This window comes from Microtus ochrogaster, linkage group LG3, assembly GCF_000317375.1.
Source record: "Microtus ochrogaster isolate Prairie Vole_2 linkage group LG3, MicOch1.0, whole genome shotgun sequence".
NCBI lineage: Eukaryota > Metazoa > Chordata > Mammalia > Rodentia > Cricetidae > Microtus > Microtus ochrogaster.
This window is the reverse complement of record NC_022029.1, coordinates 26,520,193-26,539,604: the sequence shown is the minus strand read 5'-3', so window position 1 is coordinate 26,539,604 and position 19,412 is coordinate 26,520,193. Positions and strand designations below refer to the sequence as shown.

Here is a 19,412-nt window from a genome sequence, read left to right as displayed (position 1 = left end):
TCACAGCTGCTATGTCTGGGATTTGTGAATTTGTATCTTATTCTGGCTGTCAAGTTTTTAATAAAGTGTTTTATGTCACTAAGTAATCTGCAAGTTGCGATGGGCTGGGGTATACATCCACCTGCTTAGTATAGCTAGCTAGCCCCAGAGGCCATTCAGAGTCTGGTCTTCTGGAGGGTGCACACACTGCTGGCATCTCTCCTCGCCAGGTTCTTGGAGATTGCTGACTGTTAGCAGTCCCCAAGGGTGAGCTTTCAAAATGTTAGTATCATTTAAGTCTATGAGGCTCCCATGCCCAAGTCCTATCCCGCATGGGAGAACACACGCATGTGTGCACAGAACAGGGGAATTAGACGTTTTCTGCAAGCTCACGGTCTGCCTTGCTCTTGGCAGAGTGTTTACTCTCCACATCCTCAAGGATAGATCTCTTCAGCCTCAGGTCCTGGCAACTAGACCAAGGAACCTCACCAAAATGAGACCTATATGGTGAGGCTCCTGGTCAGGTTCCAGTATGATTCTCAATGAAGATCTTCACCTGAACATAGCAGACTAACGGAGAAGTCACTTCTCTCTTACCTGACACGTGTTGTGGGCTAGGTTGATCACAATGAACACTGTCTCAAGAAGGCAGAAAGTCCCCTACTCCATAGTGACTTTAAAATAGGCAGGCATGCACGTCCAGGCCCTGGACTGGAGTGTCTCCACCCTTGAGAGTCCTGCTCCACAGCCTCAGATCTGGCCCTAAACACACTCAACTAAGCGGTTTGTCTGACTTCCTCTTTAGATCCAGGGATTTGGTTACTTTGTTGTTTATTCCCTTTGTAGCAGATGCCATGATTCTTTTGGTGTTGCAAAGGCATTTTATGAGCCAACGCTTACCATTCCATTAGACAAAGTTTTATCGCAGTTCCCTTCAAAGCAGTCTGAGGATGAAAGGCCTGGCGGTCAGGACCTCCAAATCCTGAACCTTAAGTGGGAAGAGCTGTAGTCACCCATTAAACGACTGTGTGCCTCTCAGTTCAAGAAGAGCTGTGACTTCACATCTCTCTGGATGTCTAACAAAGAAACGCAAGCCCCACCATGCCTGACGTTGGTCTAGAAATATATCTTGTAGCTGGGATTCATTTAACGCTGGTAGAAGCAATTCCATTTGTGCCCATATTACTGGGGCACTGACATCCATCAGCTCAGCTCATTTTAAACTACTTTCTCCTAAGTTTCCACATTTTTTAAGTTAAGTTCTATCGTGACTGCGAGTTTCTCCTCCAAATACAGTTCTCTCTGCCCTCTTCTTTAGCTTTCTCCCCTTCTTTGCAAAAACACTATTTAAAATCTATTTTAAAAGCTTTTGCATTCAAGTGCGAGTGCTGCTTTCTGTCTGAATCTCTGGGAAGTGATCTTGTAGGCTTTCTTCAGTTGAAGTGAGCTAATCTGGGTGTTGTGGGATGGGTGCCTCAGCTATAAGCCTCTCCAGAGATCGGTGTTCTGACTGGTCCTGTTTCGACTGACTCTTGCTTATTTCACACAGGCTCCATCATCACCTTCTTCACCCGTAGCTAATGAACCAAAGTATGAGAAGCGCTGGCTAGACACCCTGTCCGTCCCTTTGTCCATGGCGCGGATCTCCAGGTATAAAGCTGGAACAGAAAGACTCAGGTACGTGACCGATGTCAGAAGTGGGGAAAAACCGCTGAACCTGGCACTGCAAAGAAAGGCGGTGAACTCATCACTGTGGGAACGTCTGGCAAACCCCGCATTCTGCCAATTCCATCCACTGCTTCAGTGTCTGATAGCACAGTTGGCAAGTGCGGGCTTTGTCTCTGCAGTGCAGCATTTGAGGAGGTATTGAAAGCCAAGAGGAAAGGAATGAAAAAGCAATTGGAGTGGTTGATCTTCATTTTATTTTATTTTTTTTTAAATAGGAGCTATTTTCCCTTCTAGCAAGAGCAATTGTCCATGCTTAGGAAATAGTCCAAGAAGAAGAAATTCTGTCTTCAGCTTTAAGTATCAACAGAATAGGTTCAATTATAAAAGATTGTATACTTTTTCTAAATTGCAAATAGATACTGAAAAGCCATTTAACCTTCGTGATCTTCATTTCCCTCATTAATAAAGTAAGAGGGTTAGGCCAGCTCGTGTGTTCAATAAATGCTACTTGTTTGGAAGTCATGTTAACTATGTAGTTTCAAGAAGTATCCGTGAAGCCTCATATACATTTCTGGGTAGGCTGAGAGTCCAGAGCTCCTTGCTTGAGTTTTGAGAGATGCAGGGAACGGTGACCTGCCTGCCCTTTTCAGTTAGCAAAGGCACAGCATAAACATCTTGTTGTCCACTGAACCCTGTGTTAAAATATGTCCGTGGCTGAACTGTTTGACATATGGTGTGCGCATAGTGTTGTATAAAGTTGCACTGTATGATGAGTGCTGTGAGCATGTATGTGTTCTCAGGCTTCTTTTGTATAGATACATGGTGATCTATGTATTTATGGGGAGACAATGTGATATTTCACACACAATATGTGGTAACTGAATCAGGATAATGACCTCAAGATTTGTTGTCATTGTTAGGGGTGGAGAGATGGCTTAGTGGTTAAGAACCTATACTGTTAATCCAGAGGACTGACATTTGGTCCCTAGGACCCACACTGTATTTTATAACCACCTACAACTCCAGCTTCATGGAATCCAGCAGCATCCTGGTTTCCACAGGGAACTGCACTCACAGGAGCATGTCCCTAGACTATCCACATGTATAATGTACATTTCAAATGAAAAGAAATCATTTCTTTATAGGGAAGGTGTGGGAGCAAATGGGTGTGAATACCAGCAGCGGCAGGAAGGAAGAGATTGGGAGTGGGCAGAGTTTGTCTCTTAAAGGGACAGGATACCCAGGTGACAGGGCAGGCCAGTATAATTATAACATTCATAATCCATGAAAAGTCAGTGTAACTACATCTACCTTTAATTTTCTTCATCAATGCTTTATAGGTTTTAGTGATCAGACCCTAAACTTCCTTAAACTTACTCCTGTTTTATTATTTTGCAAAGGGATTATTTCTATAATTCGTTTTTGTATAGTTTGTTCCCAGCGTTCAGATTTTGCGTGTTAATTTTGCATCTTCTAGCTGTCGTGAGCCCACGTGTCTATTTGAATGGCTGTGTGCATGTGTTTTGTGTGTGTGTGTGTGTGTAGTCTTTTGGTGTTTTCTGTAGATTAGCTCAATCCCATTTCTTCCTTTCCTGTACAGATGTGTAGGTTTCCCCTTTTCTTGCCTACTTCCTGTGTAGTGTTTCCAGTGCTGTGCCAAACAGAGGTGGTGAGAATAGACATCCTCTCTTGTTCCCAGTTACAGAGGAAGTATTCACCATTTCATCAGAGTATGATGTGTGCTGTGGTCTTTTACACTCCTTGGTTTTGTTGAGATATAATCCATCCCGAATTTTTTGAGAATGCTTTTTAGTATGAGATGATATCAAATTTTGTCAAATGTTTCTTCTGTACCCATTGAAATGGTCATGCGACTTTTACTTTATTCTCTTGGCATGATGTGTCATGTCTATTGTGTGTACTTAATAATCCTTTCATCCCATGGACTAATTCCAGTTGGCTACATGAATGATCATTTAATTGTCCTGTCGAATGTTTTTGTCAATGTGCATGTGTTCCTTATACTAGTGTTTTCTTGTAGTGTCTTTCTGGCTTTGGGGTCAGACAAAGGGTAATGTTAGCCTTTTGGAATTACCTTAGATGTGTTCTGTCTTCTCCGATTCTTTGGAAGAGTTTGAGAAGTACTGGCGTTCCTTTTTTGAAGGTTTTATAGAACTCAGTGATGCCACCAGGTCCCCACATTTTCTTTGATGAGAATCAAAACTCTTAATTTGGCTCACTAAAGTTTTCTCTCACTATGATTCAGTCTTAGTCATGTGTGTGTTTCTTGGAACTTATCTTCTAGATTATCTTAATATTCTATATTATCCAAATAATTAGTATAAATTGTTCACAATTGCCACATATGATCCCTTGTGTTACTATAGGCTATTTCCAATATCTTCTTGTTCATTTCTGATTTGCAATTTCTCTTTTTTTAATCTTTCTACATTTTTATCAATTTTATCTTTTCAAAGAATCACCATATAGCTTTATTATACTTTTGGTTGCCTTTATTTATGCCTTATCTGTTTTTATTGTTCTTGTTTGTTTGGGGGAGAAATATATGCACACAAATACTCACACATGTTTGTACACACCATACAAACACATACCCACAAATATTATTTTCAGTTCTTCTTCTCTATGAACTGAGACAAGTCTGTCTATAGATAGCTTTGTAGAAGGTAGGGGTGGTGATCCACAGTGCCCCTATAGGCTCACATGCTGACATTTTTACTGTTACTATAGTAAAAAAATATACTATACTATAGAGCATGAGGATCTTGAGTATAGTGTGTATATGTGTGTATGTATGATAAATGGAATTTATTAGGTTGGCTTACATACTGGGGACAGGGTAGTCCAGTGCCTGCCTAAACACTAGAGAGACCTAGGACCTGGTAGCTGTTCAGTCTGTGATGCTAGAGGCCTCAGAAATCCCAGCCAGCATCAAAAGCCTGGGAGTTCCCTGAAAAGTCACCTGTGTCTAGCTTACCTGGAGAGAATGGAGAAGATGGAGCTTGGTGTCAGTGGAGGTTGGCAGCAGAGTGATAGACACACCCTGTACAGGAGAAAGCAGAGGTGGGCATTCCTGCTCTTGTCTCGAGCCTCTTCTTCAATCACAGCCACGTGCTGTTACATGCCATCAACCACGGGGCAAAGCTGATAAGCTTTCCAGTTCGTGTTCATACATTTCTGTGCATTGTTTAGCATTTTGTTTCTAACAGATTGGCGAATCCTTTGAGCACTGCCGTGATCACCATGGTGATAACTCCTTCAGCCTTTAGTCCAAAGGACAGCCTTGTCAGGCATTGTATTCCCGCTTGTTTTTTTCTTTCTTCTAATACTGTAAATGTAGCATTCCAGCTCCACCTGAAGGGTGTGGTTCCTCCTGAGACTTTGGCCAAGAATCCGAAGGCTGTTCCCTTATAGATGATACTTTGTTCTCTTTTGCTGCTTCAGAATTCTCTCTCTTGAGAATTGGATTAATATGACTGGCTCTGCTACTTTGAATTGATTACTCTGGGGCTATCTCAAGCTTTCTGGATCCAGATCTCTCTAGACTCTGCTACTTTGAATTGATTACTCTGGGGCTATCTCAAGCTTTCTGGATCCAGATCTCTCTAGACTCACGAGATCGCCAGACATTGTTTTCTGCTTGTTGCTTCTTCCCTCTCCATCTGGAACTTCCATCATGATCTATCAGCTCACCATGATTTATTTACTCTTTCCGATTTCTTGCTTTTCCCCACTCATTGCCTTGTTAAAATGACCTGCGTTTCGACTTCACTGATTTATCTTGCGTGATTAAATCAACTGTTCAGACTGCATCTGCAGCTGAAGCCACAGTTGATGGATGTGAGTGTTCTAAGGGGCTTGCATCTTCCTTTATCCTGGATAGGATGGACTGCACCAGAACTGAGTTCTCTGGGGCTAGTGTGAAGGATTTTGCACTGCAAACCTGGTGCTGGGTTCATAGACTGGAGTATCTTCCTCTGGGTCTCTGAGGACACTGATGAAAGGCTGGAAAGATTCCTGGAAGGGGGTCACACTGCTCTGATCGGTGGCTGAAAGGAACCTGAGCCCAGACCACAAGGGCACCGTGGGAGATATTTCCTTCCAGTCTTATCCAGGCCAACCTTTCTTGGTGCATAGCTGTGAAAAACTGGAACTGAGATCCAAGTATTTAAATCTCAGAGGAATCACTGCAGCATACTGTCAGACAAGCCTGCCCTAGAGACTTCAGAAGTATCTCCCTCTAGAGCTCTGGCTGGAAATGGCATAGCTGCTCCATGACTAGAGTTAGGAGGGGTGCTTAACTGGGCTCCAGACCTGTCAAGGTCTACTGGACACTAAAACCTCCAGGCCTGGCCCAGTGTCAGAAGTAGGTAGGTGTCTCATGTGGATTGCTTTGTTTCCTGGACCAGAGCCCCAAAGCCTTCAGGAACACTCAGGAGCCATTGAGCATCAGCTATGAGCAGGTCCTGGTACAGTTAGCCATGTCTCCCCGCTAGGTTCATATGTTTGTAGGACAGAGCTGGCCCCACAGCCAAGGGACCACACTGAGTCATGGGGAAACTCTCATATGATCAAACCTTCTTCTATGGCCCTGGCAAGAGACTCCTCTCTTGCTGGAATGGTTTTCAAAACAGGTTCTGTGCCAGGTATGTCTGTGATCAAGCCCTTTGGGGGTTAAGAGTGTTTTAAAACTATACCACACAAGACAGAGAGTAGTTGTTAACTGAGAATCTGAGGGCAGAATATGTGGATATGAGACTAATCCATGCCAACTACCAGCATGTTCTCAGAGGGTCTCAGCAGAGGGCACAGTAGGCTCAACTCTGTAAATGCAGGAAGATGCCTGTGACCCTACAGCACATTGCAGATGGCTCAGCCCCATACTGCAACTTTGAGTCCTGGGCTGGCTACCAAGATGCCTCTTGCAAGCACAGCTTGACCACTGATCACTGCTATGAAGAATGCTAGCTATTCGTGGAGGGAAGCTAACATTTCGCTTAGCTCTACCACACTGATTTTCTATTGTGGAACAAATCAGTGACGCATAGCCACTGACATATGTCAGTTACTACCTCTTACAGACCCTGAGTTAGGAGCCAGTCACTGTCTGGGTTCATGCAAAGACCAAGGCATTGGTCTTGCTGGTCCAATCATCAAGGTGAAAAAACAAGAGCAATAAGTGTGCCAGCAGACAAGGACAATCTTTCTGATAGTGAAGAATGTGTAGAAAAACTGAACAGAGGGGTTGTGAAGCCTGAAGGCAATGGTTTGAGAAGAGAGTCAAGGTTTTAGAAAGGAGGCATGGCCTGGAACCTGGGGTTGCCCCAGCTGCCGTCTGTGTTGGGGCTGCTTACAGGTGTTCCCAGCTGTTGTTCTTGCTGAACAAAAGGAGTAAGAGACAAGATGAACACTTCACTGCCTCCTGAGATGGTTTTGTTTTTTTTTTTTTTTGTTGTTGTTGTTTTTTTTATTTTTTTTATTGTTTTTTTTTATTGAGAAAAAAAATTTTCCGCCTCCTCCCAGCCTCCCACTCCTCCCACTCTCCCCCCCTCCTCTCCCCCTCCCTCTCGAGTCTGAAGAGCAGTCAGGGTTCCCTGCCCTGTGGAAAGACCGAAGTCCTCCCCCCTCCATCCTGGTCTAGGAAGGTGAACATCCAAATTGGCTAGGCCCCCACAAAGCCAGAACAAGAAGTAGGATCAAAACCCAGTGCCATTGTCCTTGGCTTCTCAGCAGCCCTCATTGTCCGCCATATTCAGAGAGTCCGGGTTTATCCCCTGCTTTTCCAGTCACAATCCAGCTGGCCTTGGTGAGCTCCCAATAGATCAGCCCCACTGTCTCCGTGGGTGGGTGCACCCCTCTTGGTCCCGGAAGAGAGCACAAACCCCCCTCCCCCAGCTCTTTCTGCAGGGCTGTCTTTCTTTTGCACGACCCAGCCCCCCCCCCCAGCACCCCTCCCCAACCCTGCCCTGCTCTATGCTAGGACCAGTGCTCAAGAACAGTTTTAAGCTCCTACTCTAAGGCTACCCACCCAGAGCAGTGAGTGCCTGCCTACCAGGCAGGCCTCAGGGTACCCTGTAAGGGAGCCCGGACACCTTTAGCTCCTGCGCCAGGCTTCCTATGCTCTTCTGGATACCGCCCCCCCTTGCTCCGTCCATCCTTTTGTCACCGGATCATTGGGCTACCGGGTGGCCCTGTTTAGTTGCTGAGGAATCCCATCTGGACAGGTGAGTGTGTGCTATCCAGGGGCGGATTGTCCCGGAAGAGAGCACAAACCCCCCCTCCCCCATCTCCTGCTGCAGGGCTGTCTTTCTTACACACGACCCCCCCCCCAAGTCTTCGTTTTCTGCAAGGTCCTTTGCTTAGGAATAGTTTTCTGCTCCTACATCATGACACCACCTGAGATGGTTTTGTGAAAGCAAGGTAAAGCCTAACCACAAGTGCAGAGGAGCGCGGAGATGCCTTGAGCAGATAAAGGTGACTGTCCCCAAAGAGGAGCAATTAGTCACCCACTTGACTGGATTCATAATCTATAGGTCTATAAAGAGACATACCTATGGGAAGGTCTGTAAGGGTGATTCCTAGAAGGATTAACCAGGAAAGGAAGTCACCTCTGAGTGAATGGCACCTTCCAGTGGCAACCCAGATACAAGGAAGTCCAAAGGGAAAGCCGCTCCCTTCGCCTAGTGACCTTCACTCTCCGCTAGTGAGTGTCTATTCGGTTGCTGTCACTGTCATCCTTCACTGATACTGGAACCCATTTTCAGCCTTCCATTGTGGACTGAAGACCAGTGGCTCTTCAGAATCCTCCGGGATACACCAGAAACTAAGGCATCCATCTTTATGAGTTGAGTAGCTACCAGGTTCCTCGTCTGTCCAGAATGCAGGCATCATTGGACTTCATAGCCAAAGCTTTGTAACCTAATCTAATAAATCCCCTTGGAGATAGATGATAGATAGATAGATAGATAGATAGATAGATAGATAGATAGATAGATAGATAGATAGATAGACAGACTGACTAGACAGATTCCCTATTGGTTCTGTTTCTCTAGAGAACCCTAGTGCATAAAGCTAAACAGTACAGGAACCCACACTCACCCACCACCCTGTGTTACATGATCCTTTCCAAAAGGCACCGTTCCTATCCTTCCATACAGAGGACCCATTTCAACATCTTTTGTTTTATGCTGGCCTTGAAAAGAATAAGGAGTCATTGATCTTGTTCTTTCTGCACATCAGGAAAAGGGGGCAGGAAGGAAAGGAAGAAAGAGAATTGGAGGAAGTGAAGACAACAACTTTGGGTCCCATTGCTTCATCTGTCCAGATTCTGAGAAGAACAATGAAGATTTATTTATTTCATAACTCAGGGAAAACCCCATTTGTTTTGAAGTGCACCCCTTACATAAGAAGAACCAGTGAGGACCAGATGGGCTTGGTGGAGTCAAAGCAGAATGTTTAGGCATGTTGTAGATAAGCACGTTTTGCAAAGTGATAGTGCAAGTCACAATTATCCTGATAAATGCTTCGATCTGTTTTGCAAAAGATGGTGCCATGTTTAAACACTCATTCCAAAAATAATTTTTAAAAAGCCTCTCTATAGAATGTGTCAGGCAGTCAAGGTCTTTCAGAGTACAGTGTTCCCAACACCTGTGAGCCTCTGAGACCAGCTTCACATAGTATGCAGGAAAAGAGTCCTGAAAGCCATTGGACTCAGCAGGAAGAGGGCCTTCTGTGAGAGGAAGGAGTGTAGTCCCTGAATGCGAAGATCAGGTCTGCACAAGGAGTTGTCAGTACTGGGTCCCGATGGGCACCATCTAGCACGATGTTTATTCTGGAGCTTGGAAACTAGAGGAGGGGAGCAGCAGGCTTAATCCTTCCTAGGACCAGGGAATCTTCTGTTGGTACCAGGTAGCTGTTTTGGATGCCTTTGCCATGGGATACTGGCTTGTCTGCCCTGCTCTCCTCCACCTTGTCCAGGAAGGACCCCTCTCTGCCTGGGGACCCCACAACCTTGCCTGCAGCAGCAGGCGATAGGATTGCTGTTGCTTTCTCGAAGCACTGTCTTTAAATTCACAGATAACTTCATTTTATAGACAGAAGACTGACAGAGGTAATGCCTCGCTACATGTGCTCCTGACACCTGCTGTGTGCCAGCTGCTCAGTGGGCACATAAATGAACCAGTGGTCTGTGGTAGCCACATAGACTTCTGATGGGCTCCGGCCACTGCTACTTCAGCTAGTGACCACTTGTGCATGATTGTCCTGATCTGCGTCCATATAGGTTCAGAAGCAAAATGCTGCTACAATTATCCCCTCAGCTATCCCCGCACTCACCTCTCCTGCTATACACAACCAGTTATCTGTCTTCTAGATTGATGCACACAGAATCGTTTCACCTAACTCCCTCCATGCCTGACTCCCTCCAACTCCCTGCGTCTGTCTCTCTGCCTGCATCCGATGTCAGCTTCTCCATGTAGAATCTTTCATTTCTATCTCTGAGGATGATTCATCTTGATTGCAAGGGATTAGTGCCCCATGTGCTGATGGACCCTGAAGCCTGCACTTTCAGACACAAAGATCGCTTCTTCGCTGCCGAGCAAGATAAAACTCATCATGATTCCCCTCCCATTTGAAGGCTGAGTTGATTCTCCTTTCCTTTGTGGGCAGAGATTTAATTGGCTCTCAAGATCTGAAATGGAAATAAATAGGGAGAGGTTTTAAAGCTGGAAGAATGGATTCACAGTGGATGAAAGAGGCATAACAGTGGGCATGGCTTTCTCCCCAGAGCTTGCCCCTAGCTTCCCGCGGTGCTCACGGATCTTTCATCTCGGTCAGTGGCAGACTGGTATCTGACTCCGCTGCTCCTGACCCACTGCTGTAGGCAAAGACATTTTCTTGACTGTCTGTCCTCAGTTTACCGCATCCCCATCTCCGCAACAAAGTTAAGGAACCTCAGTGACAGGAGATTTCACAGTAGTAAAGAAAGGGATCCAGTCACTGCTTCTTATCCAGGAAAGTTAATACCAGGTCCAGAGAGCCTTAGTTGGGAGAAGAGATGAAGAAAGTTCTAGAGGCACAGACTCTGTCCCAGTGTGTGAAGTGACCTCAGGGCTCACTCTAGCTCCTTCAGTGTAGTCTGAACTCAAAGCTGCACAGGCCAGGCACCTGACAGCATCAGCAATCTGCCTTCCACCATGGACTGTGGAGTCCCAGATCAGCTATGGTGGCTGGTCCTCGTAACTCTCTGGTGAACTGCCCACTTTGATCTCACATCTAAGAAGTGGTAATAGAGCTCCCAATGGGGTCTTTAAAAGGACACTGATGTCTATAGACCTTTCCTCTGTCACCCACAAAGACCAAGTCTCTCCCAAGGAGACTCTTCCGCCCAGATTCCTTTTCTGGCACAGACTGTCTTGCCTGTGCAGAGTAGAGAGGAGACACCTCAAACTGCGCTTTGCAAATGCATTCTGCTTCTTGCTCAGCTTAGATCTGATCCTATGAAAATAAAACGTTCTCCCCATATCAATTTTGTAGCATAGAGGTGTTCTTTTTCTTTACCTAGATAAGGTCCTGTTCAAAGCTCCTGCCGGTTTTCCCAGGCAGCGTTTGACTCCTGTGCATCTACAGTCTGCGGCTGCGGTCTTGCCCCAGAAGGAAAGAGTAAAATGACAGCCATTGGCCATCATAGCCAACATAGTATAACCAAACCCAAAACAGAAACCAGGTTCAAACCTATTGTGAGATTGGGGAAGAATGAACCATGTGCCCCTGGAAACAGCGGTTGCTATGGTTTCAGGGCACAGGGATCTTACAGCTTCCCCAGATCAGACATCTTACTGTCAGGAAGCTAAGAGAGGGCTGGAGTCAGAAGCCCCTCCTTTCTCCTGACCTGACTGTGGGTCCTTGCCTTGGCCAGCCTGGGCTGATAAGTCAGCTTGGGTAAGTGATTAGCACGTACACATCAGTTTCTAAATCTCAGTAGTGGCCCCTTCTTCATACGGTGAAGGTAACGCCACTGCACTGTTCGAAAACTGATGCACCATGTTTTATTTGCAAAAGGAAAGGTCTCTGCTAGCTGGCTCCCTCGATTGTTTATAGAATGTGTGAGCATCTTCAGATTTTCCCCCATATTATTAAACCTTCTACTTCAAAGACTTACAGAGAAATACAGGGAGAATAAATATGTCATTTGAAAAAGCATGAGAATTCTTTGCACGCTGTTGACCTGTTTGAAAACACATCGAAAGGGCACCCATGTAACTCCAGCTACAGGTGATCCAACTCCCCCTTCTACTTTTCAGAGGTACCCATCCACACATGTACATGAACACATGTATATGAAAAAGAATTTATTAAATCTTTAAAAGACAGAAATAGGAGAGGGACATAAGATTTTATTCTTGCCTTTTTAACTCTCTGAGGATTCTTTCTACATCTCTTTCTCCATTCCTCCCTCTCTTCCTCTCTATCTCTCCCTCCCTCTCCCCCTCTTCCTCTCAGTGCACAAGGATCTTACAGTTTCTCCAGATCAGACAGCTTCACTATCAGGAGCTAAGAGAGGGCTCTTCTCATCTCTCCTCCCTCTCTCTATCCCTCTCCTTCTCTTCTTGAGATAGGATCTGACATATCTATAACTGAGACCAGCCTTGAACTGACCCCCTCCCATCTCTGCCCACTGAGCTCAGTGAAAACCTTTCCTCATTTTCTCACCTCTATAAAAATCAGTAGAATACCAGCCAGAAAACATTGCCGGAGGCTCCTTGGAGCAGAATTTAAACACCACGTGGCTAGAAACTTGTTTGCAATTTCCTGCCAGTATCCTCATGAAACAGAAAGGCGCAAGTGACCAGAGGGTTTGTTTCTATGTTGAGCAATGTGCTTGGTGTGGATGAATCATAGCTTGTCCCAGCTCCACGAGCATCTGGACAGTGCAGTTCCCTGGTACACGAGACCCTTCAGAAAGCCAATATATTTGTTGATGACGTCTTCTCAGAAAACACTTGGAACATCAGTTAGCATTTGATCTTGCAATAAAAAGGAGACTTCTAGTGGAACACATTAAAAAATAACAAGTTTAGGAATTGTGATGCAAATAAGGATGCAGGTTTAAAAATGAGGACTCTGATTGACAGACAAATGCATATCCTGCCCCCATTACTGAACTCTGTTGTAGAATCAATACGCTGTCTTCCACTGACTTTGAGACAGTCTAAAAGGTTTTCATCTGAGGAAGGCATAAGCAGTTTTCTGTGAGGTTACCAATACGGTTATGGGTGTTGCCTTGAGATTGGGTGGACAGCAGCAGAGACTGCAGAGCCTTCAGGAAGGAGTTACTGCTTGAGATTCTACTGTCCCTTCAGCCCTACACAGGCTTTGCATGGCTCAGTGAGAGTGAATGGCAGTTAGTTGTATATGAGGCCTGATGACCATGCAGGTGGATGCTGCAACTCCCTGGGAAACAACCCTGTCCTGGGGGAGGGGCATCTTGGGGATCTCAAACCTTGCTGGAGTAGGCACAGGCTTTGGGTCTCAGGATACCTGGATGCAGAAGGAGCTCTGTATGACATTCCAGAAGCTTGAAGAAAGAGAGGCAGGGGTTGGTATTCCCAGGAAGAGCTCAAGTACACTGTGGCAGGCTCCATCCACTTTCCAACAGCCTTCATTGGAGTTTTCTTCTGACGTATAATATATTTTACATAATACTTTCATAAAACATAATCAAATCCTGTCGAATTCTATTGGCCCCATTGCCTCCACTTACTAAGATTCTATTCAGATCCAGACAAGGGCTAGACTTGACTCCATCCCCAAAGGTCTTCTGACATCACCCTAGGTGGATGGTGCTCTTCCCACTGAAAAATGAGGACTAGAACCCTGGAGTCTGCTTGTTTTACTATTTGTCTGAGGGATGAAAAGGGTTTGTATCCAGCTCCACTTCTCTCTGAGACCTGCTTCATGTTCTAGACTGAATTTATCACCTTTGTATCCATTTTCAGGTTTTCAATCATTTTCACAAGAAAGCTTAGAATATTAATCTGACATTTTGCTTATTTTAGTATCTGTATGCTTGGTAGTTGAGGCACTTTGGTCTTTTGGAAGAGCCTGGTTGCCTTGCTTTTACACGTTTCTTGTGCTGTGATTTACACATCTGTTGGTCTACAGTATTTTCTATATTTGGGAGGCAGCAGGACTCCAAGTCCTCACATTGGCTGAACAGAGAACATCAGCACACCAACACTTATTTCTGTTGCAGAAACCTTCCTTGGGGTGCTGGTTTTTAGGGACGAATGTCTGGTTAGCATCTCCAGCTTTACCCGTCAGTCTTGGTGGTCCCTCTGCTGGTTGCTTCTCTCTCCAGCTGCTGCACTGTGCAAGTTGCTCCTTGGTGAGCTCTCTCCTCCTCACAGCCTGACCCTGCAGGGTGGACAGCTCCTATTTTCCATTTCTAGACAAGACGCGTCCCTAGTGCCCACACGCGACTGTTCCACCACCCACTCCCAGCTCGACTCAGGAAGCATCGCAAGCAAACAGATGGCCCAAACTGTGTCCCTGGTCTGGCGTTCTTCACATACTGGGTCCAGTTACTCCGGCACAACTGCTGATCATTCCAGCTATGCTTCTGTGCATCCAGCTAAACCTTGTGTTCACTGTTGATTTTTCTCTTCCCATGATCTGAGTCCAATCTCCTGACTAATTTCCCGTCTTCAGCCATCTCCCCAGGCTGCCCTTCCTGAGCATCCTCCTTGCCTGGTTACTCCAGCAGTTACTAGTCCTCTCTCATTCCACACTGTCCCTTCGGCCCATTTTTAATACAATTTTTTTTCCTCTTTCTTTGCCAATTTATCATCCATTTCCGATCATGCTGTTTCTTTGCTCAAAGCCTCCTGGTGACTTCCTCTTGCAGTTAGAATGAAGTCCATGTCCTTGCAATGTCGAAAATAAACACAAGGACGTATTTTTAATGCTGTTCAGTGCCACATAGAGAGAGTGATAGCTTGTCATAGAACATGCATATCTGAGGCAGCTGCACAGCGAACAGGGAACCTTGAAATAGAGAAGTCAGAGACAAATGGCTCAACTAAGAAGACACAAGGGGAAGAAGCAACTAGAAACAGTCATGTAAAGGCTGTAGTAAAAAATGCCTGGTCCATTCCTTAAGCCATCCAGTCGGTTGCCCGGGCCCTTCCCTGTAGGTTCATCCACTGGCAAGGTTTTCAAAACCACACGCATCACCCGTCATACTCCACCAGGCTGAAAAGTCAGCTGGAAACAATTAGATGCTTCATTCTCATTCAAGAAGTGCCAATTAAGGTGGGGACAGCAGGGGGGATACCTGGTTTAAAAAGAAAGATCGCTCACTCCTGGGAAGCTTGTTTTGAAAGCTGCTCACACCCAGGAAGGTCTTGGTCCACCTCCTCCTGTAAGCCCTCATCTTGCGTAGCAGGACCAATAGCTGAGAGGTTGTTACAGCACAGGTTAGAGCAGACTGTGCACGTGCAATATGGGACTTAAGGACTTCTCCATAAGGAAAGTTGCTGGGATTAAGTCAGCCCCATATCAGTCATGCCCCATGTTCACACCAGAGCAAGGACCTGAAGCTTCTCCAGAGCCGTACGGTCCATCCTAAGTACATGCACGGGGAAGTTCCAGTCCCAGACAGCACTCAGTGTGTTGTCTGATGTCACGCTAGGTTCCATGAGGTAAATGGGCTTCAAAGCAACTACAGCTAAGATGCTGTAGTTTCTCTTAAATAGAAACTCTGAGATTTCAGACAGAACAAGGCTTCATCCCCATCTGCCCTGCTTTCCTTGTTCCTGTTGTATTAGAAATGGTTCCTAGTGAGGAAATTCAGTGTGTATTTTCGTTTTGGTAAAGCTAACCTATTATGCCTGTTGTCTAGGAAAGTAGGACTGTCTGCTCTTTCCTAGGTGTATCACGGCTGAGCCTAGGGCAGCAGGGGCTGGAAGCGCCTGTCCCCTGCTGGATGGACCGGAGCAGCATCACTCTCTCCCAGGTGACAGCCTCCCTGGTGTCTTCTCTTCTGCTGTAGGTCCAGTGCATTTGAGGTGCTGGCCCTGGATGGAACCAGCACAGGAGTCCTTCAGTTCTCCACTGCCCAGGACTGTGCAGACTGGCTGCGTGCAATCTCAGCCAACATCAGTGACCTGACGCTTCAACATGTGAGCATCTGGCCCAGGACTTACTCCCTCCATGTTTCCATTAGCAGTAGTGATGAGAATGTTCCAAGTTTGATTAACCCACTGCAAGGTTTGGTCTGCATGCAGAATGTATACTTGTTTCAACAGATCAAATATCCAACTCAAATAACTAAAACTTAAGCTATTAAAATGTGTCTAGATATAGACATTTGGAAACTTTCAGGCTAATTCTCTCCCTGTCTCTGTCTCCATCCTTCCCATCTCTCTCGATACACACATACAGTTCTCTCTCTCTCTCTCTCTCTCTCTCTCTCTCTCTCTCTCTCTCTCTCTCTCTTTGTGTGTGGTGTGTGTGTGTGTATGTGTGTGTGTGTGTAAATCCAAATGTGTTAAATTCAATGTGGCAATTTTATCTGGATAAACTACTAACTGGGATAAAAATATGATACGTACATCCTGGATACCCTAATTTTCTCTGGGCTTCTCAAATATATGCACACATGTACACACATGTACATGAGCACAAACTTACGCACACACACACACACACACACACACAAATCAGAGCATTTTTTAAATTCCCCCCCCCCTGGAGAATGCCATTATTCCAATGAACATTTATTTTTAAAAAATTAAAAAGGCCACACCTATCCAAAAACATACGCTGTGTCTCACTGAAGGCAACTGGGTCAGAAAAAAAGTATCCGGTGCCCTTGAGTGATAGGTTTAGTGTTCAAAGTCAGTAAGATTTGTATATAAAGAAATGAATAGAGATGGATGGGAGAAGGAGAACATCAGCTCCTTCTTAAGTCTCTGGTGAAGAATGACAAGCTGTAGCTATGGAGGTATGGCGGGGCTGGCCCCATAACCAAAGGCTTGGCCCAGCTCCCATCCTCACCCCGTCCAAATACCCATGCTGTGTGTTTGTGTCCCATTCTTCAGCTTGGTGCAACCTGTGGTACTCTGAGCCACCCTTTCATGCCTGCTGCCCCCACATGCTCACCCCCTGCCTTGTCCTGCCCGTGGCTAGACAGAAGTTGGTTGAATAATCTGAGATATTTAGGGATGTAGTGATGGGCAAGATTTTTATCCTAAAGACACAAGAGCCATCTTTCTACTAATGTATAAAGAAGCACCTTCCTATGTACTTGGTTTTAATATTCCATACTTTGAATCCCTAGGGTCTAGATGGATAGTTTTTTTTTTCAATTAAATAACTAAATAGACAAATAAGCAAAGCCAAAATAGGCAGGTGGGGTTTGATTGGCATCTGAAGAAATATCGTTCAGTACAGGGTGCTCCTGATTGGATGACTATTGAAGGTGACTCCTGGGCTGTATGACAGGGCAAACATGTGGGCTCTCACAGTCTTGGGTGTATCTTCTTCAGGACCACCATTTCTTCACTGGTAAAATTATTGAAAGTGACATCTACAGGGTTTGGGAAAAGGAGTAAAGACTCAGCTATCCACTGTGGTCACTGGTCATTGTAGTTAGATGCTGTGGCACAGAGGCCATCCTCCCTCTTTCTTCTCATGTGTTTAAGCATCTGTCATCCCTCAGCTGCCCTCCCTTCAATGGCTGGCACTTGGGAACAATGATATCAGTGTGTCTCCACACTTCCTTTTGTTTCATTATTTACCTGCTTCAAGAATGACTGTGGTTAAGTGTGTGTTTGCTCTGGTTTGAAGATAAGCCCAACATAAAGGAAAAAAAAAATCTTCCAAGGAAGTGTCCTGGGTTGATTAATTTGAGCTGCCATTTAGACAGGCTGAAAAATGAAGGAACTGATGTGTGTGGCACACTGACCCCTTGCTGTCTTCCCTCCACAGATGAAGATGGCGAATAAATGCTGCTCTCCCTGCGACCAGGTAGGTGTGTGCCTTCAGCCTAGCAGGATAACAAATCCCCAAAGTGGACGCTTCCTTTTGTGAAATTTAGATAGGAAAATGCTAGTGATAGGCAAGCTGAATTCGGCAGACTCTGACCCACGTGTGAACTCAATGCTCTTTATTTATGAAGAAACACATTCGAGGACTGTTCTGATTGCCTGTGTTTAAATGTAGATAAATGTGGTCTGTGGGATGGATCCAGTAGAAAATGTGATTTGAGCAGGTGTTTAGAGAGGACTGTGTGAGCCCAGAGGGGATTTAGGATGGAGAGAGGCCTGTGTGACTTGGGATCATGTTGTCAGGTGATGCTGTTGACTCAACAGTGTAGTTCTCATCTCCAAGGGAATAAGAGAGTTTGCTTTGGAGTCAAATTTCAGTAACCGTGGCCGGAAGTCTAGGTAAAAGTTCTCCACAAATACCGTATCCCAGTGTGGTAACAGTCTCTTGAAGTTTCTATGGTAACAGAACAAAGAAATTCATAGATAAAAGCACTTTCCAAATACGGTGATGGAACATCATGTAGGTTGTGTCTAACAAAGTCGGGAAATCTCTATTGACAGTTCCACATCTTATCCAGTGGCGTTCTCGGCTTGGGAGCTGGTGGCAGCTCATGGTCTATTAATCAATCTGTAGTGATGAGATGAGCAGGCCTGCTTTTCGTTTCGCCCGGCTCCTGCATGGTTAGCTTTACACCCAAAATAACAACATACAAATTGTATTCATTTAAACACTGCTTGGCCCATTAGCTCTAGCCTCTTACTGGCTAACTCTCACATCTTGATTAACCCATTTCTATTAATGTGCGTAGCACCACGGGGTGGTGGCTTACAGGGAAGATTCTAACCTGCATCCATCTCAGAGAGGAAATCTATGGCATCTGCCTCACTTCCCTTCTTCCCAGCATTCTGTTCTCTCTACTCCACCCACCTATGTTCTGACCTATCAGGCCAAGCAGTTTCTTTATTAATTGACCAATGAAAGCAACACATAGAAAGAAGACCTACGTACATCATCAATCCTAAAAGGATTTACCTGAGAGTCACAAGGATAATAGGTCAGACATGGAAGGAGTCGTGAGTGGTTATTAAGGGACCTAAAGAGAGATTAGGCTGATTTGGCTCTGGATCTGCAACATCCCTACTCTAACTACCAGATCATTCTTGTTGAGTTCTCAGTCCTCATCAAAGAGGTGGGATTCAGTTGATGACATTCATATCTGTGAGCTGCTAGGGATCCCAGAAGGCGCTGACCCAACATATGTAAGGTCCATGGGTAGAGAGGGTGGGGGAGACTCTGGTCAGGATGTAAAGTAAATGGAAAAAATCATAATAAAAAAGAATCCCAATCCAAGACAAATATACCCAGGAGAACATTTCTCTGTCAATTAAATGTTGACTGAGAAAACAAGAAAATCACTCGGCGCTTCTACTGGACTTGTTAGCCAGCATTTTTACACTGGAAAAGAAGCAATTCCTAAATATAACTCTTCTAAATATAAGTTATTGCTTTCAATATTTTATAAATTAATCATCAGCTATTTGTGTTTTACATAGCTTAATGAGGGGTTAGCTATTTTATGAGTAATACTTCTATAAACATCTTCAAACTAGAATAGCATCCATTCTATATTTTCCCACATTATTATATTCCTACTGAACTTCACAGTTTGAGGATAATTTTTTTTTTACCAATTT

General features: G+C 45.0%; 1 protein-coding gene across 1 annotated transcript in view; it reads left to right on the top strand.

Annotated features, from left to right (window-relative positions):
• The window catches only part of Sntg2 (syntrophin gamma 2), a 207,359-nt gene that overhangs the window by 114,975 nt on the left and 72,972 nt on the right, over nt 1–19,412 (top strand). Inside the window, exons 9-11 of the mRNA XM_005360658.2 lie at nt 1,529–1,656; nt 15,719–15,848; nt 17,659–17,697. Of these exons, the coding sequence (XP_005360715.1) occupies nt 1,529–1,656; nt 15,719–15,848; nt 17,659–17,697 (297 nt within the window). The remainder of the gene's footprint in view (nt 1–1,528; nt 1,657–15,718; nt 15,849–17,658; nt 17,698–19,412) is intronic.